This window comes from Dendrobates tinctorius, unplaced genomic scaffold (assembly GCF_039654945.1).
Source record: "Dendrobates tinctorius isolate UK_male_01 unplaced genomic scaffold, ASM3965494v1 ptg000016l, whole genome shotgun sequence".
In the NCBI taxonomy this organism is placed as follows: domain Eukaryota; kingdom Metazoa; phylum Chordata; class Amphibia; order Anura; family Dendrobatidae; genus Dendrobates; species Dendrobates tinctorius.
The window spans coordinates 6866893-6893190 of NW_027361684.1; the positions used below are offsets into that span (position 1 = coordinate 6866893).

The 26298-nt window shown below is 43.9% G+C and overlaps 1 protein-coding gene across 7 annotated transcripts in view; it reads left to right on the forward strand.

Moving 5' to 3' along the window:
* The window catches only part of NCOR1 (nuclear receptor corepressor 1), a 214158-nt gene that overhangs the window by 133020 nt on the left and 54840 nt on the right, over positions 1-26298 (forward strand). For 5 of the 7 annotated variants that reach the window (XM_073565347.1, XM_073565345.1, XM_073565348.1 and 2 more), the window contains exons 17-27: positions 2944-3006; positions 10619-10758; positions 11732-11858; positions 14660-15212; positions 15288-15417; positions 17028-17223; positions 19503-19673; positions 21321-21484; positions 22425-22545; positions 22947-23048; positions 23363-23463. In XM_073565347.1, the coding sequence (XP_073421448.1) occupies positions 2944-3006; positions 10619-10758; positions 11732-11858; positions 14660-15212; positions 15288-15417; positions 17028-17223; positions 19503-19673; positions 21321-21484; positions 22425-22545; positions 22947-23048; positions 23363-23463 (1868 nt within the window). The remainder of the gene's footprint in view (positions 1-2943; positions 3007-10618; positions 10759-11731; positions 11859-14659; positions 15213-15287; positions 15418-17027; positions 17224-19502; positions 19674-21320; positions 21485-22424; positions 22546-22946; positions 23049-23362; positions 23464-26298) is intronic. The other 2 variants (XM_073565351.1, XM_073565353.1) reach the window with 1 other exon arrangement.

Sequence of the window (26298 nt, forward strand, 5' to 3'; positions counted from 1 at the left end):
CATTGTTTTATATTGATTTTATTTCTTTTTATTGAGCTGATTCAAAACCATATAATTTACTGATTTTTTTTTTTTATATAGTTTATAAAAAACAGTAAATTATACTGCTCCTGTTAGTTAGCTGTGGTACTATGATATACTGCTCTCCCCAAAAAGTGTCATGTCCCCACACACAGTATGATGGTCCAGAGCTCCCCACATGGTATAAAGGACCCCATGGCTGTCCATAAACAGTATGATCCAATACACAGGATGTCACCCACTCAGTATGATCCCCTACAGCTTTCTTTTTAGTAAAAGAAGACCCTAACAGTATGATTCCCCCCCCCCCCAGCAGTGTAATGGCCCCGCAATCCCCTATACTCAATATGATGGTTACTATGAACTCCTACAGACCTCAAACACAGAATGATGACCCTCATAGCCCCAACACAATGTGATGGCCTCCACAGCACCCCCAAACATAATATGACCCCGAACGGCCCCCAAATACAGAATCGTGACCCCCACGGTTTTAGCAAATTTTAAATAGGCAGAACTGTGTGACGGCCATGCCGAGAGCTGTTCACGGCCCCCAAACGCAGAATGATGACCCTCAGAGTGGGATCACCCCCACTGTCGCCAACATGGTATAATCGCCCCACAATCCCAACTCCTTATGATGACCCCCACAGTACAGGGTGGGCCATTTATATGTATACACTTGGGTGGGCCATTTTTAAAGTTGGATCCAAAATGACCGACTTCAATATGGCCGCCATGGTCACCACCCATTTTGAAAAGTTTTCCCCCCTCCCATATACTAATGGGCCCCAAACATGAAGTTGATATCACCAATCATTCCCATTTAATTTAGGTGTATCCATATAAATGGCCCACCCAGGTCTAACCTTATAAATGGCCCACCCTTTATTATTCCTCACTGCCCCCCCCACACACACACACACACAGCTCCTAACACAGAATGATGTCCCCCCTCACAGCCCTTAACATGGTATGATTCCTAATGGCCACCTAACACATCGTCGCCCCACACAATACGACCCCCCACTGCCCCAAACACAGATTGACAACCCCAGAGGTATGATTCATCACATTATGATGTCCCCCACATAGTGTGACCCACCCACACTGTCCCAACACAAAACAATGATCCCCACAGTGAGATCGCTCACAGTTCTCCAACACATTATGATGGCCCCCCCACACAGTGAGATCCCCCACAGTCACCAAACACGTAATAATGGCTCCACAAATGAATGTCAAACAATAATCCCCTCACCCTCGTTCCCCTAGCGCACTTCTCCGGACTTTGCTCTGCTCGGCGAGGCTCCAACTTCCGGTTTGATCTAATGACGCCATTGCGCCTGCTGTGCTGAGACACCTAGTTGTACAGGCTGAATGGTGGAGGACACGGGATGAAGGTGGGGAGGGCGGCCTTGGCGTGCGGCCTGGATAAGAACCAAAGTGCTGGGACCATAGTTTTTCCAGGTCCTATATGATAACATGGCCATCATGTTAGTGGCTTGCTGGTGCATCATTAGTAATGAATTTCAAGTGATTTCCTTATGATGCAGCAGTAAGCCACCGCGATCGTCAGGAAGCAACTGATCAGCGGATGCATGGGCCGTGGTTGCTGAGGGTGACTTCAGCCTTTATCTACTATAGATGAAGGATTTCGGTTGTCCTGCAAATAAAATCTATTTCGTTAAAGCCTAAAAGTTGCAAAATTTCTATATTTTTTCTTTAATAAAAAGGTCAAGGTGTGATCCTAATTATCCTTCCTACCACATAGGGAAACTTGTTGTTTTGTCCATGGGTGCGGGCAGGAGGAGATGCCATTTGGAGCTTTCATTGCTTCAAGTTGTAGCCATTAAACCTCATGTACATCTGAATTTGGGATTTTTATTTTTTAATTTTTCATTAATATCTGATCTTTTCGCCTAATTTGATTTGTACTGGGGGATAAGGACATTGGGCGTCCTGGCACATGCAAACCAAAAGTAGAGCAATAAGTTACGGCAATCATTTACCTCCGCACCATAACATTTATCTGGTTGCTTTTGGAATCTGTTCCATTTTATTATTATTATTTTTTCGTCTGCAGTAGATCTTGTACATTAACCCCGTATTCTCTGCTTTGTATTTGTGCCATTTCACGACGTTAAATTTGCAATACTAGCAATGGAAGCCTTTTGATGTGTAGTATGTAGATGTGGGACCATCATCACCTACATGCATGTTTGTACAAGTGTTGTGCTTTGTACTCTTGTGCTTTTTGTTTGTTTGTTGTGTAGGTTGTGTCGCGGCCTCGAGGTCACAGATGACTTGTATTAGCCGTGACGTCCCCTTCGTCTCTTACTTTTGGTCGGGAGGTTGCCGCTTTTGCAACGTACTTGTTATGACCCATCAGGTTTCCAGTATTCTGCTATGTCCTTTATCACTTGATCCGGTGGTTTCCCCATTAGCGCCCCCCTATAGCCACTTTCAGAGCCATGTTTTTATTACTCGTTTGGCATAGGAGATGGTCGTATTTGTGGTCGATGTTGTAGCATTGTTTGCAGTGGTATTCTGTTTTTATGCCATTTATGGTTTGGTGTATGAGGCACTGACTTGCTTTTTTTTTTCCTTTCTTTTTGCATTCATTCTGCGGTGTTACTACTCTGCATGGATGTGTTTTGGGGCATACTTTCAGTTCATCAGTCATTGTGAAGCTGAGCTTTTCAGCGGTTAGTACATTGCCCGCTAGCTTGTCACAAGTCCTCTTGTCAAAATCGGGAACGACTGCCTCCTTCATTTCAAGCCTCTCTTTCCCCTCAAATGGCTTTTATGGAGGAAGCCTGCACGTAAATGGATAACTATGTGTGGGCTTTGTAGGATTGGTGCTCGTAATGCAAATCCGGGTCTTTCTTTTTGATGGGATTTGCTGTATTGTGCTTTCAGCTTCTGCCGAGACCGTGGAGACCTCCCGTTGGACTGAAGAAGAAATGGAAATTGCTAAAAAAGGTAACGCTTTCAAGTTTGGCTTCTGTGGATTTCTCCGGCCAGATGTAGACGCTGCTGACCTAGTAGACTTTTTTTTGTCTTTTGTGTTGTTTTGATGTAGTTGTGGCATTTGTTTGCTCTTAGACGTTGCTTTTTGTATTGCTATATGTGGCTATGTGGCTGTTCCGCATCCCCTAACTCATAAAGACTGTATGTAGCCCGAGGGGCTCCGTGTCCCCCCAAGTCATTTCTACATTGGCAATAAGCAGGTCACATGGTCACACATAGTGCTACCGGCTGTGCTGTGAATCTGATTGGGGCCCTGTACTCTGTCCTTTTTCTGTCCTTTAAATGGAAGGTAATGAACCCCTTTATAGGGGGCTTCTTCCAAAGTGCAGCACCCCAAAACTATGTATTAATATTCTAAATTGCATTTTTCACCCTATGAGCCTGCATTGTAAATCATTAATAGCAATGACTTGAGGCTGCTGAATGTTTTCACCAATTTCAGCTTTAAAATAAAGCATAATTTATTATATAAAAATCAATAAATAAAAATAATGATCTCTGTGCTGAAGAAGTTAGGATGCTGGTCCAGGCTTCTCTCATCTTGGCATTGTGCAGTGATGGACTCGGATTCACTTATTTATTGCATCCTGACGTCTTCTTTTCCTAATGGTCTCTGTACGTTGTGATTGATTTGCATGTGTTTGTGTGCATGCTTTTCATCTGCACTTGTGCTGTGTTTTGAGAGATTTAGCTAAGTCAGGAAGATGCTAAGGAAAATGAAAATGATATATAGTGTGTGATTTTAGTGCCGAAGGTCATTTTTGGGGTGTTTAAAAAAAGAGGGATATTTTTATGGCGAAAAGGGCTCCTGGCGTCGTTGACCTCCATGAAGAAGGCAAAAAGTCTTTACCTTGGGTGACTCTATAATCCTCTGCTAATACAGTCACACAATATGATTAGCGGGGCAGCGCAGAGTTTTGGCACGGCTTGACACATAGCTTTAGTTCATTTCAGGTGAACAGAGCAGGAAGGAAAGAAACTGACAGCCTGGGTGACGCTGGAAGACATTTACCAGCCAAAGCTTCTGCTATGAAAACTTGGCTCCCCCAAAATTCGTGATTTTATTTTTTTTTTCTTTATAATGCAACCTTTAGGATACTAAAAGTCTCACATGTTGGGCTCCATAATTTTGACTGCAGGAAGAAAGCCTGTATAAGCAGCAAATATGGCCATTTTACCCTACCACCGTGTTCTAGTGAGCATTGGCGGGCCTGTCATGCTGAACTTAGGAGCAGCTGGGCTGCAAATGGGGCCCACCTTGGCTTTTGTACGATTTCAACAGCCGATCCCCATCAGTTCACATTGGGTCACATACACTTCCCATTTCAGCCATATAATCTCCACCATCCGGTGTATCGGATACAATCAGATTTGTATGGCACATGATGTCTCCGCCATCCGGTGTAGAGGTTACAATCAGATCTGTATGGCACATGATGTCTCCGCCATCCGGTGTAGAGGTTACAATCAGATCTGTATGGTGTCTCTGCCATCCGGGGTAGCGGTTACATTACAATCAGATCTGTATGACACATGATGTCTCCGCCATCGTGTGTAGAGGTTACAATCAGATCTGTATGGCACATGGTGTCTCCGGCATCTGGGGTAGCGGTTACGGTCAGATTTGTATGGCACATGATGTCTCTGCCAGACGATGTAGAGGTTACAATCAGATCTGTATGGCACATGATGTCTCTGCCATCCAGTGTAGCGGTTACAATCAGATTAGTATGGCATATGATGTCTGCCATCCGGGGTAGCGGTTACAATCAGATCTGTATGGCACATGATGTCTCTGCTATCCAGTGTAGCGGTTATGGTCAGATCTGTATGGCACCTGATGTCTCTGCCATCCGGTGTAGAGGTTACAATCAGATCTGTATGGGCGCATGATGTCTCCTCCATCCGGTGTAAAGGTTACAATCAGATCTGTATGGGTGAATGATGTCTCTGCCATCTGGTGTAGAGGTTACAATCAGATCTGTATGGCACATGATGTCTCCACCCTCCGGTGTAGAGGTTACAATCAGATCTGTATGGCACATGATGTCTCTGCCATTTGGTGTAGAGGTTACAATCAGATCTGTATGGCACATGATGTCTCTGCCATTTGGTGTAGAGGTTACAATCAGATCTGTATGGCACATGATGTCTCTGCCATTTGGTGTAGAGGTTACAATGAGATCTGTATGGCACATGATGTCTCTGCCATTTGGTGTAGAGGTTACAATCAGATCTGTATGGCACATGATGTCTCTGCCATCCGGTGTAGAGGTTACAATCAGATCTGTATGGCACATGATATTTCCTCCATCTGGTGTAGAGGTTGCAATCAGATCTGTATGGCACATGATGTTTCCTCCATCCGGTGTAAAGGTTACAATCAGATCTGTATGGCACATGATGTCTCCACCCTCCGGTGTAGAGGTTACAATCAGATCTGTGTGGCACATGATGTTTCCTCCATCCGGTGTAGAGGTTACAATCAGATCTGTATTGCACATGATTCCTGCTTCTGTAGACCATCGACTTATGGCCTCTTCATATTCTTCAATCTTCCGGTGTTGTGCGGCTTTCTTGGCTCTGCCTAAGCGTTATGTGGCAGTGAAATAAAGAATAATTATGTTTTGCCGATTTCCTAATATCACTAATGACTAATGTATTCTACAAACCCTCAGAGCTCTTATATTCTATCATTGGAAGGCGGGTTTGGTATTTGCTACATTTGTAGCTCGGTGTGTAATCTCTATACCAGGTTGTGTATTTCCATTCACATATACAGTCATATGTTAAAGTTTGGGCACCCCTATTAATGTTAACCTTTGTTCTTTATAACAATTTTGTTTTTTGCAACAGCTATTTCAGTTTCATATATCTAATAACTGATGGACTCCGTTATATTTCTGGATTCAAATGAGGTTTATTGTACTAACAGAAAATGTGCAATCTGCATTTTAACAAAATTTGACCGGTGCAAAAGTATGGGCACCTCAACATAAAAGTGACATTAATATTTCGTAGATCCTCCTTTTGCAAAAATAACAGCCTCTAGTTGCTTCCTGTAGCTATTAATGAGTTCCTGGATGAACGTATTTGTGACCATTCCTGTTTACAAAACAATTCCAGTTCAGTTAAGTTTGATGGTCGCCGAGCATGGACAGCCCGCTTCAAATCATCCCACAGATGTTCAATGATATTCAGGTCTGGGGACTGGGATGGCCATTCCAGAACATTGTAATTGTTCCTCTGCATGAATGCCTGAGTAGATTTGGAGCGGTGTTTTGGATCATTGTCTTGCTGAAATATCCATCCCCTGCATAACTTCAACTTCGTCACTGATTCTTGCACATTATTGTCAAGAATCTGCTGATACTGAGTTGAATCCATGCGACCCTCAACTTTAACAAGATTCCCGGTGCCGGCATTGGCCACACAGCCCCAAAGCATGATGGAACCTCCACCAAATTTTACTGTGGGTAGCAAGTGTTTTTCTTGGAATGGTGTTTTTTTTAGCCTCCATGCATAACGCCTTTTTGTATGACCAAACAACTCAATCTTTGTTTCATCAGTCCACAGGACCTTCTTCCAAAATGTAACTGGCTTGTCCAAATGTGCTTTTGCATACCTCAGTCCACTTTGTTTGTGGCGTGCTTGCAGAAACGGCTTCTTTCGCATCACTCTCCCATACAGCTTCTCCTTGTGCAAAGTGCGCTGTATTGTTGACAGTGACACCATCTGCAGCAAGATGATGCTGCAGGTCTTTGGAGGTGGTCTGTGGATTGTCCTTGACTGTTCTCACCATTCTTCTTCTCTGCCTTTCTGATATTTTTCTTGGCCTGCCACTTCTGGGCTTAACAAGAACTGTACCTGTGTTCTTCCATTTCCTTACTATGTTCCTCACAGTGGAAACTGACAGGTTAAATCTCTGAGACAACTTTTTGTATCCTTCCCCTGAAAAGCTATGTTGAATAATCTTTGTTTTCAGATCATTTGAGAGTTGTTTTGAGGAGCCCATGATGCCACTCTTCATAGGAGAATCAAATAGGACAACTACTTGCAAGTGGCCACCTTAAATACCTTTTCTCATGATTTGATACACCTGGCTATGAAGTTCAAAGCTCAATGAGGTTACAAAACCAATTTAGTGCTTAAGGAAGTCAGTAAAAAGTAGTTAGGAGTGTTCAAATCAAGAAAATGATAAGGGTGCCCATACTTTTGCACCGGTCAAATTTTGTTTAAATGCAGATTGCACATTTTCTGTTTGTATAATAAACCTCATTTGAATCCAGAAATATAATGGAGTCCATCAGTTATTAGATATATGAAACTGAAATAGCTGTTGCAAAAACCAAAATTGTTATAAAGAAAAAAGGTTAACATTAATAGGGGTGCCCAAACTTTAACATATGACTGTACATGCAGAGAAGCCCTAACCTCCCAGTCATTGATAGGGTATGACACTATCTTCTTAAGGCTATGTGCACACGATGCAGATTTCCTGCGGATCCGCAGCGGATTTTTCCGCACAGAAACGCTGCAGATCCGCACTGTGATTTACAGTACAATGTAAATCAATGGGGAAAAAAAAACCACTGTGCACACGCTGCGGGTTTTTTCCACGCGGTTTTTGTGCAGTCCAAAAAAAGCAGCATGTAATTTCTTTTGTGCGGTTTTCCACCTGCTCCATTCTCCAAATCTGCAGGAGGAAAACCGCACAAAAACCGCTGGAAAGCCGCAATAAAAAGGAAGAAATCCGCAGGAAAAATGCAGGTCATTTGACCTGCGGATTTCTTAAAATCTGCGCGGAAAAATTCGCAGGACGAAAATCTACGTGTGCACATAGCCTTAAGGGGGTGAGTTTTTGGGCTGGTGTTCTTCCAGGTGGCCATTTATTAAAGGGGTTGCTTGCTTAAAGGGGATCTGTCGCCCATTTTTTGAGATATCATGTAAAGATATCATTGAATTGTGTGTTACCTAAGTATTTTAGTTGTACTTTTGATTCCCCCTGTTCCCGCACCTTTGATGCATAAATACCTTTTTTATCACTCTTCCGATTTATGGAAATCGCCGCAGTCCGGTTCGATGGGTGTGGCTTATTCTCCTCCCCCCTTGGCTTGCTGGAAGTAATTTCTTCTGTGAATATCACAGATGCCGTTGTTTATTCGCGCCTGCGCATTGATAAGGCTGTTCGCGCTTGCGCAGTATGCTTTGCCCAACAATGGGCAAAGCATATAATCGCTACTGCGCATGCGCCGGTATTTTTCCCTGCGTCTATGACCCGGAGGTCTTCATATGCATTATGCGTTATCGACTTGTCATCACAGCAGCAGGCAAGACAGCAAAGACCAAGCAGCGGTGAAGAGAGAGTGCTGGATCATAAGGAAAGCTTTTTTTTTTTTTATATACACATAACCGAGCCTACGACGACAAGTTGTGGAAAGGGGACACCCTTCTAACCACAGGAGAAATCAGATACCAAGAGCATTTTTCCATCCCTGCATTACTCAGATATCACATGGCTGTCATCAGCGGGCCCCTAACTCACCACAAGAGTGGGGGATGTGTTCCCATTTCTCTTCTGACTGCAAAACCGCGGCCGGGAGGAGATGATTGTGGCAGCGGCAGGTCATGTATGTGCTGTGCCGCTCCACACAGTAGGTACCTGATGCTGGCCCGAGGGCAGCGCCGCGCTCCATTATCTTCACCATTGTCATAGACCAGACGATTGGGAGGACACAAGTGCGACCTGTCTTTCCTTTTATTCAACTCTTTTTGGCTTCAGTTTTGTGATCAGGGGGAACTCTGGAACAGAAATCCTGCAATCCAGTGGCTAGTTCATAACCTGTTTGCGCTGAATTGCGCCTTTAAAGGGAAGTGGTCATCAAAAACGCCGCTATATTTAAATGAGGTTTTTGTGTTACAAGTATTTATTTATTTATTTTTTTTAAGAAAAAAAGGCCCCCATCCTTCTTCATATCATCATTAAAAACGACGACGGTACAGTATATTGGTAATTTTTTAGACTCGCACTACTTGTCCTTTCAGGATAGTTTATATTAAAGGGCTTGTCCAGTCTAAAGCTGCAAGTCTGCAGTCAATCTCTGTGACTGCAAATTGGTGACTCCTCACATTTGTGCGCACTATGAGGATTCTCCGGTACCAGGAGCGGGTGACCACAAGTATACAATATCCATACTCCAGGCCACATCCCGACTAGTGGTGGTAAGTCTTGCTTCATATACTTGGATGAGGCTGCATGTGTCTAGTCAGCATGTGACCGCATGTATGGAAATCACGTAGTTGTGGTCGCAGTCCCTCCACTCCAGATGTCGGACAATCCTCGCACTGCGCACCCTGAAGCAGAACAATCTCTTTATCATCAGAGGCAGGATTACAATGACAGGTAACACCTCTATACAGAGCTGATAACACAGGATCCAACCATAACCCCTGACCCTGCTCTCCCTCCCTTCACAACAACCTTAAGGCTATGTGCCCACGTATGCAGAAAATTTCTGCATGAAAACTGGACTCCTTCCCAGAAAATGCGCGTTTTTGATGCGTTTTTTTCCACGAGTCTCCAGACACACAGAAAATAGCTAAAAACACGAATTTTCCACAAAATCAATGAGCATGTTGCGTATTTTTTACCACAAAGCGTTTTTTTCGCGGAAAAAAACATCAATAGGCACAAAAAGTGCAAAATGCATTAAAATGAATGGGATGCTTCTTGTGAGCGATTTTTAAGCGTTTTTGCCGGTAAAAACGCTTAAAAAACGTGAAAAAAAAAAGCTTACGTGGGCACACAGCCTTACACACGCTCATTAGATGCTTCAATACAAGAGATGGGGTCGGTGTCTGACCATTGCAAACTATTTTACTTGTGTGGCTTCCTGAGACCATAGAAAGGAAGTCTAAAAAAAATCCCAGTGTGAAAATGCTATATTGCTATTTTTTATTTTTTTTTTTAATTACTGATTGTAATATGTAAAAAATAAAAAGAGAGAATTGGAAAATTTAATGAAATAAATAGATTTAAGGCATAAATCTGATTTAAACAATAGGACATTTTCTGCTGATCACTTCCTTTAAATATCTGCTGTCAGGTTCCCATGCAGATTACAGCTGACTGTAAGACCCTCTGTGATCCATTAGCTTACAGCCCTTTTATTTACCGCTGTGTGGCTGCCAGCTTGCGGCGCAGACCCTGTGATCTGCTTATAGACCAGGTCTCGGGAGACAACCCCCATTAAATATTCGCTTTGGACCATATGGATATTAGTCCTCTTCAGTAGAGTCCTTCGAGACTGGTCCAATGTGTGTGTGTGCCAGTAGAGGCAGCTCATGATGCAGGTAACCTACAATTTTACTTGGATTGAAACGACCATCCTTCCAGCGTCGCGCGCGTAACTTCATTACATAGATCTTCTAATTTGAGATCCTCTATTTTGGCATTAAATGTCATTAATTTTAACCCTTTTCCTTCAGGTGAATGTACAAAATATTAAACCCCACTCAATCCCTTTCCTTTAATTCGAAGAAGTCTGTGCTTGTATTTTGGCAGGCTTGGTGGAACATGGTCGTAACTGGGGGGCTATCGCCAAGATGGTTGGAACGAAGAGTGAAGCCCAGTGTAAAAACTTCTACTTTAATTACAAACGAAGGCACAACCTGGACAACTTGCTGCAGCAGCACAAACAGAAGGTGAGGATCAGTGATCGTGTCTGAAAAACGGCTAAAGAGGGACTGCCAAAGAAACACAAGATGTCTGGGTCTGTGGGGAACAGCGTTCGGCTGAGCTCTTCTGCTCTTCCATTTAGGAGATTGGTGCGGAGTCTCTGCACTTGGACCAGCATGGATCTGGATCAAAATTGCAAAACTTTCCTGAATGTGTGCTTACTCTTTTTAAACGGGTCTCTGTTGGCATATTTTTTACTAAGCAGACAGAATAGAGCAGTCTGTAATGGATGCAAAGATGTCAATTTTTGTCACTCTCTTTTGTGTCGTAAAATTGTCTTTTAGTTCACATGCAAATTAGACTGCAAGTGCACCAGTAGTTGTATCACTGCACTTGCAGTTCATAGCTTTTCTGTATTTCTCTCTGGTTTTCGATTGTCGGCGGAGGTCAGAGTCTTTGCCGTGTGATCTCACCTCTGCTCCCGGACGGAAGCGCGCCAATGTTCTGCTCTCTTATTGATCGACACTTTCGATGTAAGCTACAATGTGCTGCCTAAATCCTAAGTCTTGTACTGCGCATGCGCCAGCCAAATGATTGATGCTTGCTTGAGATTTCGGCTGGGAGCACAGATGACGTCACACAGAAGAGACTTTCTCCACTGGCGATGGGCAGGGAGAAGTGAAGAGAAGCCATGGACTGCACTGACACCGATATTCCCTCCAGTGCACTTGCTGTATAACTTGCTTATGAATAAAAAGACGAAGTACACCATGATGGAGCAATTGTTGCACAGTGCCCTATCCTGCATTACCTCTGGTTGTCTAGTGAAAATGTTGCTGAATGTTTCCTTTAAATGGCTGTGTTACTATAATAATTTGCTTTTCCATTTTGGTTTAATTGAAAGTACTGTCCCCTTATCAAGCCATGGCTTTAGTGAACATTGTGGTCACAGTTATGGCCCTTATCCTCCGTCCAAAACTGACATGAAATCTCTTTCAGTCTCCTCGCAGGCCGCGTGAGGAGAGAGATGTGTCGCAGTGTGAAAGCGTGGCCTCTACTGTATCTGCTCAAGAAGATGATGAAAATGAAGGATCCAACGATGAGGAGAACCCAGAGGACAGTGATGGTACAGTTTATTCATATAAAATCTATAAAAAAAAATCTATTTACTGCGTACAAGGTCAATAATAGAACCAAAATGCTTATACAGTGCACACACGAGCCCCAAGAATCGCCTCTTAGAACCAACAGCTCATCTTTTGAGTACCCGGCGTGGCGCGATGTCACAGCAATGGTGAGGAGGTAGGAGGCGATTTTCAGGACGCCAATCCAGCAGCCACAGAGTACTGGCGTGGCTGATGGATTAGATACGCACCATCTCCACATAGTAGTTAGATTACTTACCACCATGGTAGTAACAGTCCAGCCTGGGATCCTGTAGCACACCTATACCCACTGGAGGCGTACACTGTGTTCCAAATTATTATGCAAAAAATATTTCCTCATATTTTCTCTAAATTACCTATATGAATTGCAGTGATTGTTCTTTTCCAGTCATCTAATATTCTAGTATAATTGCAATGTTTTTGAACATACTGCCTATGAAAACAGTATATTTTTAAAAATAAGAAACACTCAAAATGCATGTTCCAAATTATTATGCACAGCAGAGTTTTCAACCTTTTTATTTTGAACAAAAAAACGGTCAATTGTGAAATGATAAGCATTATCAGCTTATTACAAAATGAAATCAAACCGTTTTCAAGTCCAAACTTTATTCTAGGTGATGTTACATTTGCACATAGGACCCCTTGTTCGAAAGAAGCTTCTGAACTCTCTCGTCCATTGAATTTGTCAGTTTTTGGATGGTTTGTGCTTCAGTTGTTTTGCATGTGGACAGAATACCCTCCCAGAGCAGTTGCTTAGATGTGAACTGCCTCCCGCCATCATAGACACTCCTTTTGAGGATGCTCCAGAGGTTCTCAATGGGGTTTAGGTCAGGGGAAGATGGTGGCCACACCATAAGTTTGTCCTCTCTTATGCCCATAGCAGCCAGAGATGCAGATGTGTTATTTGCAGCATGAGACGGTGAAAATGATCTTGCTGCGGCAAGCACGGTTCTTCCTCTTGAACCATGGCAGGAAGTGCTGTTTTAGAAACTCCACATAGATTATGGAGTTCATCTTTACCCCTTCAGGGATCCTAAAGGGGCCGACAATCTCTCTCCCCATGATTCCAGCCCAAAACATTACTCCACCTCCTCCTTGTTGGCGCCTTAGCCGTGTTTTCATGGGGTGTCCATCAACCAGCCATCCTCCACGCCATCCATCTGGACCATCGAGCGTTGCACGGCACTCATCGGTGAACAAAACACTTTGGAAGTCAGTCTTCATGTATCGTTTGGCCCACTGGAGCCGTTTCTGCTTGTGTGCAGTGGATAGAGGTGGTCGACAGGATGGCTTACGCACAGCTGCAAACCTCTGAAGGACCCTGCATCTTGTTGATTGGGGGACGTTGGAGGCACCAACAGCTTCAAAAACTTGTCTGCTGCTATGACAAGGCATTTTTGCAGCTGCTCTTTTAACCTGACGCAATTGCCTGTTGGAAAGAGTCCTCAATTTTTCCTTATCAGCACGCACACGTGTGTGCTGGGAATCAGCTACATACTTCTTGATTGTGCGATGATCACGATGAAGTGTCTTGGCAATGTTGATTGTAGTCATGCCTTGACCTAAATACTCCACAATTTGTTGCTTCTCAGCAGCCAACACATCCTTTTTCTTTCCCATTTTGGCAAAAAATGTAGGCTGCTTAATAATGTGGAACAGCTTTCTTAAGTAGTCTTGCCTTTATTTGGACACATCGGCCAAACTAATTTGCACAGGTATCTGCAATTGCTTTCAGTGATATAAAGAGCCCTGACACACATCCCCATCAATGAGTTTAAATGACAAACAAAAAAATTCTAACCTTATCACTCCTAAACTCTTTATGCATAATAATTTGGAACACAGTTTAGAATGGCACGGAAGGGTTGGAGACACACAGAAGACCACCACACAGCTCACTTGATGGTTAGATAGTTGGGTACATTGACCATTTTTACTGAGCAGCTGGTCATTGCTGTATGGATGCTCTCTTCTTGTTTGCGGCAAATATATATGGGGAGAAATGGTGCCTCTTGGCCTTAGAGAGAACGGTCTTATATCTAATTGTGGGGAGCTTTCAGGCTGCCTGGGCGCCTTTTAGTAGGCTTAGGCTAAGTCTAGCGCTTCTTCCAGCCCCCGGTGTTCTCCTTTTAATATGCTCATAGGTCTTCATTTCCTGTGACTCGGGTTGCGTGGCCCCAGATATAGGAAGTTAATCCCACGTTTTGCGGTTAATTGCATTAAAAATAGATTTGTCTGCTCCTCGCTGCTATTTTTTGCTTTGTGATTCCTACAACTCTGGAAGGCTTAGGTTAAATCAACGAGGGAGTTAAAAAAGCCGGCCTTCAGTTGTCGATTAATCCCTTTTACTAGCACACATGCTCCACATTGCCAGTGGTGTAGTAAGCTGGGGTTACAGACTTCCTGTACAGGGCACAGGAGGCTGCCACCGACATTAGGGACCGGAACGAGCTGCTGTTCAGCAATGATTGCACCATGGAATCACTATTTCTCATAGGCGTTCTCTTATGTCTTGCTATTTTTTGGTATGTGCTGCAGGTGTAAGGTTAAACGCATGTAAAATGCAGCAGTAAAGAATCAGATAATGGCATTAACATCCATTTTTTTTCAAAATTAGAAGGGGTTTTCAAGCATAGTCAACAACTGGGTAAAACCTGCACCGATTTGTATTAGAACCAGATGCCGGTGAACATTTTGTGTGACCTTAATGTCTAAAATCCTCTTAACATTCATCATTCACAATTACATTTTGCTGCAGGTGCGGAAAACAGTTCAGACACTGAAAGTGCGCCATCTCCATCGCCCGAGGAAGGGGCTAAACAAGCTGATGAAGCCACAGAGCGAACCACTTCTTCCTTACCCCAAGCTATTTCTCCGGAGCAAGATCCCGCTAGCAAACCTGTACCTTGTGCATCTCCCTCTACTACCGCCCAAAATACAAAGACCCCTGAGAGCCAGTACCCAGAGTTACAGGTAAAAGAAGAAATTAACGCAGAACCAGAGGAGGCAATGGAGATTGGGGAGAGACGAGACAGCTCAGAACCTAAACCATCTCCGAGTCTCCAAGTTAATACCAAAGTGGAACCTGTTGAGGTCGATGTGAAGCTTCCAGATAGTGCCCAAGTTAAAATAGAGGAAGATACCAAAGACCAAGAGCCAGAAAGGAGTAAGGAGAAACTAGAACTGGCAGATATGGAGTACTCCACCAACCAGATGCCAACCCATGAAAGGCCGGATTCACACTCCGACAATGACTCCAGTGCCACATGCAGTGCGGATGAGGATGTAGATGGGGAGACTGATAGGTCAAGGTGAGAGCGCTACAACTATAGTATAACCTATAAGATGTTTCTATGTCTGCATCACTTTTGTTTACCCTCTTTTAGGATGTACACACTAGATTCAAAGCCGTCACTGTTGAACCCAGCAGGAACAATCCTGATATCCCCCTCAATGAAGCAAGGCCCAATGGATCTGCAGCAATTGCATCATCGTGCCGCTGTTATCCCACCCATGGTAAGTGTATGCAACTGAACTTTACACCCATCTCATCTCAATAAAAAAGAAAAAATGCCAGCTTACCCGGTTGGTTCAAAAGATAAGCTGCTATACTGTATAGGCTCTCAGCAACAGATAAATGACAGGAGCTCTTGCCAACAATAAAAGCGAAAAGATGAATCCAGCGAGCCAAGTTTGAAGTCCATAAAAAATCTTTTTCTTTATTTCAAACTTAGATTAAAAATATTTATCCATATCAGCATATAATATAGGCAGAGATAGGAAAAATTACTGCTGTAAAGCGCACGGCAAGATGCGTTTCGGCTAAACCTTTATCATTGCCATAAACATCATCTCAATGTGGCCTTAGGGTACCGTTACACTTAGCGATGCACCAGCGATCCCGACAACGATATGGATCGCCGGTGCATCGCTAAGTGGTCGCTAGTGAGCTGTCACACAGGCAGATCTCACCAGCGACATCGCTGGGGTTGGGGGTCGCTACTTACCTGTCAGACGCCGCGATCCTGACGTCCTCCCACCCGCGTCCATGCGTCGCTCGTCGGCGCCACAGGAAGCCCAGCAGGAAACGCCCGACGAGAAATGATCCAGGACCTTCTCGCGCGATCAGCGATAATCAGCGGGGGAGCCGGTCGGAGGTAAGTATCACATGTAGCGATATCGCTAGCAATATCGCTGCTACGTCACAAAATCGGTGACTTTACAGCGATATTGCTAGCAATATCGCAGTGTGTAACAGGGGCTTTAGCGGCTGCAGTATCTCCAGACGTGCAGAAATAGGAGGATCGGGGGGGCTTGGGGCCCACCGCTCTGATGATCAGCAAGGTTACATGATGATGCTGCAGTATCTCCAGACATGCAGAGAGAGGAGGGTCGGGGGGCTTGGGGCCACTGCTCTGATGATCAGTGGGGTTACATGATGAGGCTGCAGTATCTCCAGAAGTGCAGAGAGAGGAGGGTCGGGGGGCTTGGGGCCACTGCTCTGATGATCAGTGGGGTTACATGATGAGGCTGCAGTATCTCCAGAAGTGCAGAGAGAGGAGGGTTGGGGGGCTTGGGGCCACCGCTCTGATGATCAGCAGGGTTACATGATGAGGCTGCAGTATCTCCAGAAGTGCAGAGAGAGGACGGTTGGGGGGCTTGGGGCCACTGCTCTGATGATCAGTGGGGTTACATGATGAGGCTGCAGTATCTCCAGAAGTGCAGAGAGAGGAGGGTCGGGGGGCTTGGGGCCACTGCTCTGATGATCAGTGGGGTTACATGATGAGGCTGCAGTATCTCCAGAAGTGCAGAGAGAGGAGGGTTGGGGGGCTTGGGGCCACCGCTCTGATGATCAGCAGGGTTACATGATGAGGCTGCAGTATCTCCAGAAGTGCAGAGAGAGGAGGGTCGGGGGGCTTGGGGCCACTGCTCTGATGATCAGTGGGGTTACATGATGAGGCTGCAGTATCTCCAGAAGTGCAGAGAGAGGAGGGTTGGGGGACTTGGGGCCACCGCTCTGATGATCAGCGGGGTTACATGACTGTTTCATAGATCTTTGACTCTTGAAAGCAGTACTTTGGTAGCCATGCCTGCCGCCTCTTCACGTCTGTTTTCCTCTTGCCTAGGTTTCTTGCAGCCCTGGAAATATATCAGGGGCACCCGTCTCGGCAAACAGTTTCTCCCTGTACCAGCGACATCTTCAGTCTCTGCATGAAAACAACTTGCTTGAAGAGCAAAGGCAGAGACAGGAACAGCTCGGTATGGAGCGAAGATCGGCTAGTCCAGTCAACTTGTCCAAGAGTCCAAGTATTGAATGGGAAGGTAATTACTAATCGTCTGTGTATTGGGGGCCTCTTGACCGTACAGATGATGTCGAGAAGAGACTTGTTAAATTCGGCAGCCGATAACATTGTTCTCACGAGATTCAAGCCGATTCCGGAGTGTCTGGCAGGCAGCTTCCTCCTCTTCCCCCATTGACACATGATTGTACAGCTGGACTGAATGTGCACGTCTGTAGGGAGGTCGGAGGAATGGCTGCCAGCCAACATTTATCTTGGGGCACCTCATGGGTTGTCCTGAGGTCTTACCTCTATGTGTGATGTAACACTGAGCAGAGCTGATGTGAGCTGCCATGTGATTTGTTTCTCATCGGGAAGTGTTCTTCAGATTATGCGGACACTGATTGCTCTGGATATTTTCCAGGCTCCGGAAATGTTGGCAGCGGCTCAGCCGTTCTGTTTTCAGTGTTGCTACACAAATCCCAGAATATTTACCCTGGCACTGACCACCGAGGCTTCCTGCCAGCCAGGACTGTTTTCACATGAGGTAACAAACAGGTTGGGAACCTTTATCTGTCATGTGGCCCTTTTACTGCTTATGTGGCTAATTAATGATTAACGGCTGTTCTGTCAGTGAGGCCTTCTGATACAGGAAAGATATATATCTTTGTACCGTGTTAGCCAGTAGATACAAAAAAATTTAGAATTGAGAGTCCTCAGTGGGTGATACCTTTTAATGGCCAACTGAAAAGATGGTAACACATTGCAAGCTTTCGAGACTAGTCAGGTCTCTTCATCAGGCATAGACTAAGAATCACATATTTATGCACTTGGTAAGAATCATTGCGGTTTTCATCCTATCGTGCTCTAAGTAGGGTATGGCAATATGCAAGACTCTTCCGTTACCCTGTGAGAGAGTGCTGGTCCAGAATTTGGCATAACCCAAGCATCCAGTAATCCCTTCCAGGAACATGACAATGGTGCTAGGTCTGGGGTACGGTGCATGGTAGGTGTATGGAGCAGGCTGGGGGAGCAAGCTCCGATCACAGCTAGTTTCTTAAAAAAAACAAACAAAAAAAAAAAAAACCTGTGCCAGTCACGAAAAGCGGCACTTAAGCTTGGGTGATCCTGCCCAGGCACCAAGTCCAGCAGCCCTTCAGCCCTGTGCTGAGGAATTTCCAGGGGCCTGCTGAAGACCCCCATGGCTGGTGTATTGATAACGCCTTAGACGCTCAGGCACAGGCAGGACTATGTAAGAGACTGTTATATGGCGGTAATATAGAACAAGCTATCATATGTTCAAATCTCTTAATGGACCAAAAAAAAAAAAAAGGTTTAGAAAAAAAAGGTTGTAAAAAGTATGTGGGGATGTAACGCAAAGATTTTGCTTTTTTACAAGTAAAATAAAAAAAAACAAACAAACATTTGGTGTGACTGCGCCCGTTAAAGGGACTGTGACGTTGAATGTTGCAGTGTGATCTGTGAACAGAGAAGGAGAAGCTGAGCAGAATGATGTATAAGTTGGTGGAAAAGATTCAGTGTAACTTTTTTTTTTTCTCTAAAATCCCAGATATCTGTATGAATGAGTCCTACTAGTGACTAACAGCTATATGCATGCACAGTCCTTCAGCGAAGACTGTCAGTCACTGAATAGGACCGCCCACTGGACTCCTGGGCATACCAACTCTCAAGATCCGAATGAGTATAATGCAAGTTTTACTGAAACTTTTCCAACAAAAATATATATCCATTTTGATCAGCTCCTCCTGCTCTATAATGTCCTGCCTGCAGATGCCATTGTCAACATGTATCTGAAAGTGGTGCCCTCAAAAAATGAAAGCTCAGTGCAAAAAAAAACAAAGCCCCCCCCCCCCCTCGTCCGGCTCCACCGACGGAAATATAGAAAAAGTTATGGGTTTTGCAAGTATTTTTATAGCAAAGTTCAGAATAAAAGCTTCTAGAGTTATCGCTGGAATCGTACTGACCTGAATGTTGTCACAAGATGAGCAGGATAGAAACTAAACATTATTTCTTTTTTTGTAGCTGGTATGGTAAAATAATTGGTTTCAATCAAAACTGCCCCTCGTCCCACAAAAGATAAGCCCCTCATACAGCTATGTCCATGGAAACGTTAAGTCATAGCTCTCGAGATATAAAAACAATTAAAACACAAGAAAACGAAAACTGGCTGCATCAGTAAGGGGTTAATATTAGTAGCAAAAATGGTTGCCAGCGCTGGTTTTGGTCTGGCGGTGTAATTGCTTTCTGTGTTCGGAGCAGTTTGTCAATGTCTCTCACAAGGTAACTCGCTTTTCTTGGCAGGAAAATCCGTGTATATGCCTTATGCCGCGGAAATGAAGCGAGCGCTGGAGCACGAAGCGCAAATGCAAAACGCTGCGCGCTCCATTTCACCGTATAGGATGTCTCCAAGAGAAGTCGGCAAAGTCTCCTCCCAAGCTGAACTGAATCCTGTCCGCTACTGCGTCCCCCCAGGTACTGCTGACTGGACACATTTCAGCATTTTTTATTTTTTTTTGGCTTTCTGCAGCTTATCCGGTCTGCACGGCGGTATTGGTTAGGCCTCTTTCACACTTCTGTTTTTGACCATCAGTCAAAATCCGCCAGGTTTTGAAAAAAACGGATCCGCCATTTTTTTTGCGGATACGTTTTTTTTACCCATTGAGTTGCATTACTGGCGGATCTTGACGGATGGCCATCCGTTGGATCCGTTTTTGTGAGGATCCTCCAAATTTTTTTCGTCCGCCGGCATGCTTGGACGGACCATGCGGATTTTAACTGACACAAAAAACTGAAGTGTGAAAGAGGCCTTACACTACCTGATGGGATTTTGCGTCTGAAATTGTTTATTGTAAAACTCCAAAAATCCCTACTCCCTTGACTGCGCCATAGTCTGAATGCCCCCGGCCACCACCGGAGGGCGGGCGTATTCTGCATACTATTGCCCTGATTCATCAAGACCAGCGATCTTCACGCTGATGTTGAGGAGGTGTCCTGGAGTCTGAGGCTTATGATTCAATGAGAGGTGCACTCTTTTAATGAAAGGAAAAGTAGCGTGTGCCTCCATAAATCCTACTCCGGTCCCTGCTGAAGTAAGATATGGTGCGATCGCTATGGCTCGTCCCGCCCCAGCTGGAGAAAGCCAGAAGTTGCAAAAGTTTAGCACAGCCTCAAATAACTCCTTTTCAAAGGTTTTTTTGTTTTTGCCCCAGTATTCTGGTACAAAAGCTTTGATGAATCATGCCCAATATTTATATGGCTCCCATTGAACTCCATAAAAGGAGTAAAAAAAAAAAATTCTTATTAAAGTGCATTTAATTGATAAGATAATCGCCAAACTAGCAATTGTATAAACCTTCCATTACCTGCCGGTGTAAAAATGCTGATGAGTGAGAAAAAATAAATAGTTACCTGTAGCATGGAAGCAGGATGTGCTTCCGATAGCGTGATCCTGTATGGAGACAGAACGATCATGTTAGCGATTGTTCTGTTTCCCCACAGTGTTCCCATAGTAATCGACGGTCGAACGACTGGAATATAGACGATCTGCGCACATTAACGGGCAGAAATCAGTGCAACATGGTCTCTGGAGAGCGCGAGCACAAGCTGTGCAATAGCGACCCCTGCTGGTGGGAGGCGGGTAATGCAGGTGGCTTTGCATGGAAACGAAAGATGAGGCTAATAAGCTAGGAGACGAAGGGATTGGAGCAATTATCACACTTGACAAGTTGCTTTAGATTCCTTTTTTTATTGCCTTTAACATGATGGAGATCTGTGGTTACTTGTAGATCGTTTCTTCAGAAAGGGCATGTTCTTACAGGACTGATCTACTGCTGATTTTTCGCTATAATGATGTTTTCTGCGTGATATTAGCAGACATTGGGAAAGCTAAAGCAGCTCTACAAGCATCAAATCATCACCCCTACATTGCCCCATTGAGGAGGTGAATCTCTTGGTCACTTATTAATTTTTGTAATGGCTATTAAATAAAATCTCCCCAATGTGAGACAACTAGAGGCATGATCATGGGCTCCACTGTGGGTTTTCAGGTATCACGGCTTCTCGTTTATGTTGAATTCAGTATTTCACGTCTTTTAAATAAAAAATCTTTTGTTCTCCCAGTATTGCAGCCAGCGCCCCATCAAGTGATCACATCCTTAGCTGAAGGAACAAGACTCCCTGTGACCCGTCCGACTCGTCCACCTCCTCCCCTGATCCCTTCGTCGAAAACGTCAGTGACCTCGACTGACAAACCTTCTTTCATAATGGGAGGCTCCATATCACAGGTGTGCTCAGTTTTGGTTATATCAAATTTGGGGGCTCATTTTTTTTTTGCCAGCTGACAACTTAAGTGCTGCATCTGGGGTCTCTCGCCAGAATTTGCTTCCTTATTTCAAGGGAATTTATCAGAGGATTTTCCAATATAAAGTAGGGCCAGGACAAGTAAGCCCTTATATACAGTACTCTAGAATTCTGTATATATGTCCCCAATCCCCTCTGTATAACACAAGCAAGACCTTTTATTATGCTCACCTATGTCGCGGTCAGGTCCGATAGGCGACGCTGGTTTTGATCCGGCGCCTCCTCTCTATTTGGAATCACAATCCTCCTTGTGATTGCAAGAAAAGAGAGAAAGTGCTGGATCAAAACCAGCATCGCCTATCGGACCTGACCGCGACATAGGTGAGTATAATAAAAGGTCTTGTTTGTGTTATACAGAGGGGATTGGGGACATATATACAGCATTCTAGAGTACTGTATATAAGGGCTTACTGGTCCTGGCCCTACTTTATATGGGCAAATCCTGTGACAGGTTCCCGTTAAGAGCAAAGTATTCTAGACAGAGGTCTGCTGTACCATTGGCCCTAGATTTGTTGTATTTTGTGTTACCAAGTGTCACCGCGTTCTTGTGCCATTTGGACTAAAAGTATTGCAGACCTCCTGTAACGAGCCGCCATAAATAAGCGTATCATGGTGACAGATGAATGCATTTTACTTTTTGATTGTGTTCAATTTTACAAAGTTGAGCATATAACTATAAGTAGGGAGACATTGCGGGAAAGTGACTTGTTAGATTGTGCCATATTGCCCACGATACCAACTTATCACTTGTGCACATGATTGGTAATAAGTTGCTGATTGCTGGGGGTCCGTGCGACTCCTGACCTGATTGCTGGGGTTCCTTGCACTGGGACTTTCATTGACAATATTTTTGTTATCCCTTAGGGAACCCCTGGAACATATTTAACCTCTCTCAGTCAGCAGCCCTACAGCCAAGACCCGGTTAAGCCTTCTGTAGGCTCCATTTCTCTTGGCCTACCGAGGCAACAGGAATCTGCGAAAACCGGTAGGTAATTATGTGAAATTGTGAGGTAATGCATAGATCCATCCTGTGTGCTTGGTGTCTCACAGGTCCTTCAGAACATCTGGTAGAAATATAAAGGAATCTTTGTATACACTTTATTTTTGCAAAGATAGATCATAACTTTACACCTCAGTGCCTCGCAAAAAAGTGCCCAAGAATGGAGTCTCTCAAGGTCTTTTAGGTCCCCCCCAAAAACCTTAATGAATTTTTAAAGCTAGAAGACCGCTGTGAGGGTCATAGATCAATATCTTCTCAAAAGCCCTAATATTATCCACATGGTGCCACTCAGGTTTTGCTCCCAACTCCTCATCGGCAAGTCTTTGATGAAATCTACGTTGCCCAATGATGTATTGTTTTCTTATCTCCTTTCTGGTTCGTTTTAGGTTGTGTTGCCTACATAAAACAAGAAGAGTTCTCTCCCCGTGGCCAGAGCTTGCAGCCGGAGGGGCTCCTTGTCCGGGCTCAGCATGAAGGTGTTGTCAGAGGTCCGCTAAAATACAGCTTGGTATCAGCAGATCTGTGATACTTGTACTGTGCTGACTGGATTTGGTGTGAATTGTTTAGCAGGACCCTGTCCAGCGGCCATCGAATGTGAGCTCAGAGAGTCGACTCTTGCCTCATCCACCTCTTCTTTTGATTACCTGGATTAGTCTGATGTTTCACCACAGGTCAGGTGATCAAGAGAAGAGTCACGAATGCCGTAAATGTCAGTTATCGGGGTTCGTGACTGATGTGGACGCTGGACCGGGTCCTGTGAACCCGTTCTGTAGTGCTCACCTTATTACTGTCGTTACCACAGGTACTATGACTGCGCTACAGGAAGGGAGCATCACGCGAGGCACTCCGGCCACTAAACTTCCCATGGAAGCTCTTCCATCTTTACGGGGGTCTATCACTCAGGTATTTTTTCATGTTTTAGACAATCCCTCAAACATTTTGCTCAGTTTTGAATATTTTTACAGTTGTGGCCAAAAGTATTGACACCCCTGCAATTTTGTCAGATAATACTCAGTTTCTTCCTGAAAATGATTGCAAACACAAATTCTTTGGTATTATTATCTTCATTTAATTTGTCTTAAATGAAAAAACACAAAAGAGAATGAAGCAAAAAGCAAAACATTGATCATTTCACACAAAACTCCAAAAATGGGCCAGACAAAAGTATTGGTACCCTCAGCCTAATATTTGGTTGGACAACCTTTAGCCAAAATATCTGCGACCAACTGCTTCCGGTAACCATCAATGAGTTTCTTACAATGCTCTGCTGGAATTTTAGACCATTCTTCTTGGCAAACTGCTCCAGGTCCCTGATATTTGAAGGGTGCCTTCTCCAGACTGCCATTTTTACATCTCTCCACAGGTGTTCTATGGGATTCAGGTCTGGACTCATTGCTGGCCACCTTAGAAGTCTCCAGTGCTTTCTCTCAAACCATTTTCTAGTGCTTTTTGAAGTGTGTTTTGGGTCATTGTCCTGCTGGAAGACCCATGACCTCTGAGGGAGACCCAGCTTTCTCACACTGGGCCCTACATTATGCTGCAAAATTTGTTGGTAGTCTTCAGACTTCATTATGCCATGCACACGGTCAAGCAGTCCAGTGCCAGAGGCAGCAAAGCAACCCCAAAACATCAGGGAACCACCGCCATGTTTGACTGTAGGGACCGTGTTCTTTTCTTTGAATGCCTCTTTTTTTTCTCCTGTAAACTCTGTGTTGATGCCTTTGCCCAAAAAGCTCTACTTTTGTCTCATCTGACCAGAGAACATTCTTCCAAAATGTTTTAGGCTTTTTCAGGTAAGTTTTGGCAAACTCCAGCCTGGCTTTTTTATGTCTCGGGGTAAGAAGTGGGGTCTTCCTGGGTCTCCTACCATACAGTCCCTTTTCATTCAGACGCTGATGGATAGTACGGGTTGACACTGTTGTACCCTCGGACTGCAGGGCAGCTTGAACTTGTTTGGATGTTAGTTGAGGTTCTTTATCCAACATCCACACAATCTTGCGTTGAAATCTCTTGTCAAGTTTTCTTTTCTGTCCACATCTAGGGAGGTTAGCCACAGTGCCATGGGCTTTAAACTTCTTAATGACACTGCGCACGGTAGACGCAGGAACATTTAGGTCTTTGGTGATGGACTTGTAGCCTTGAGATTGCTCATGCTTCCTCACAATTTGGTTTCTCAAGTCCTCAGACAGTTCTTTGGTCTTCTTTCTTTTCTCCATGCTCAATGTGGTACACACAAGGACACAGGACAGAGGTTGTCAACTTTAATCCATGTCAACTGGCTGCAAGTGTGATTTAGTTATTGACAACACCTGTTAGGTGCCACAGGTAAGTTACAGGTGCTGTTAATTACTCAAATTAGAGAAGCATCACATGATTTTTCGAACAGTGCCAATACTTTTGTCCACCCTCTTTTTTATGTTTGGTGTGGAATTATATCCAATTTGGCTTTAGGAAAATTCTTTTTGTGTTTTTTCATCTAAGACAAATTAAATGAAGATAATAATACCAAAGAATTTGTGTTTGCAATCATTTTCAGGAAGAAACTGAGTATTATCTGACAGAATTGCAGGGGTGTCAATACTTTTGGCCACAACTGTATAAGATGTCTTGGGTTTTCTGCTGTCAACTGCGTAATATACAGATTGTTCTGATGGGGTTGGCATTAGGAAACTACAGTCTGTCTTAATGTATGAGATTATTATGTGGTCAAAGTGGTTGTCCAATTTTTGGATGTCTTATTTGAGTACGTGTAGCATTCTGTGCTGAATTTCTTTATATATATCTTCTTTTTCATCAGAGGCTCAGTCCAAATCTGATTACATTCAAATGTAAGAGATAATGGCAACTGCCTGCATCTGCCACAAGAGGGCACTTACAAGCATGCTGCCTACTTAAAGAAGCACTTGCATCAACGTTAGTATCCTCTTAATATATCATCATCATATTATCTAGCACTGTGTACTTACAATTGCTCATTTTGCCTTTCTACCCAGCTAATTATTCTCTTTTCTCTGCTGTATGTACAAACAGGAAGTCTCTTGTCCCTGCGTTTATCATCCCCGTCTTCAACTCCTGACCCAGCTGCTCCCGTCTCCCCCTTGCCAGGGGCTTTTGCAGTGACTCATGAGTCATACAGGGAAAATTGACCTCCTGTTTCTAATTAGAGCTTAGAAGGATTCAGCTAGTCAGTTATTGATCACATGATGTCATAGACCTAATGGAAAAGAGAAGAATTATCTGGGTAGAAAGGCAAAATGAGCAATTGTAAGTACACAGCGCTATATAGCATGATATACATACCCATAGTCTCTGAACTCCTTAACAGGACAGACAAAGAATAGATCCATATGCCATAATAAAACGTCAAAAGTTTATTGAAAATGTCATAGAAATAAATGCATTACACGATATGTCATAGAACAAGGAATACCTCAAGGGACAAAACATTCCTGAATATCTCTATAAAACCAGCTGAATAAGGCTAAATGTGCTTGATGTTCTGTAGATATGGGAAATTAATACCATGTATGTGAAGAAAATAAATATATATCTCTCTACCCATATAATGCGGTCCTATGATTAACCATCACATTGAGAGCAAAGTGTGACATATACTGAGCTATAAAATCATAACCACATGTAGGTAAAGAAATCGAAATAAGACTTGTGCATAATTATTGAACCCATTACTCCACGTAGTTAAGATTGCTCTATTATAGAGTGTAATATCAATCAATA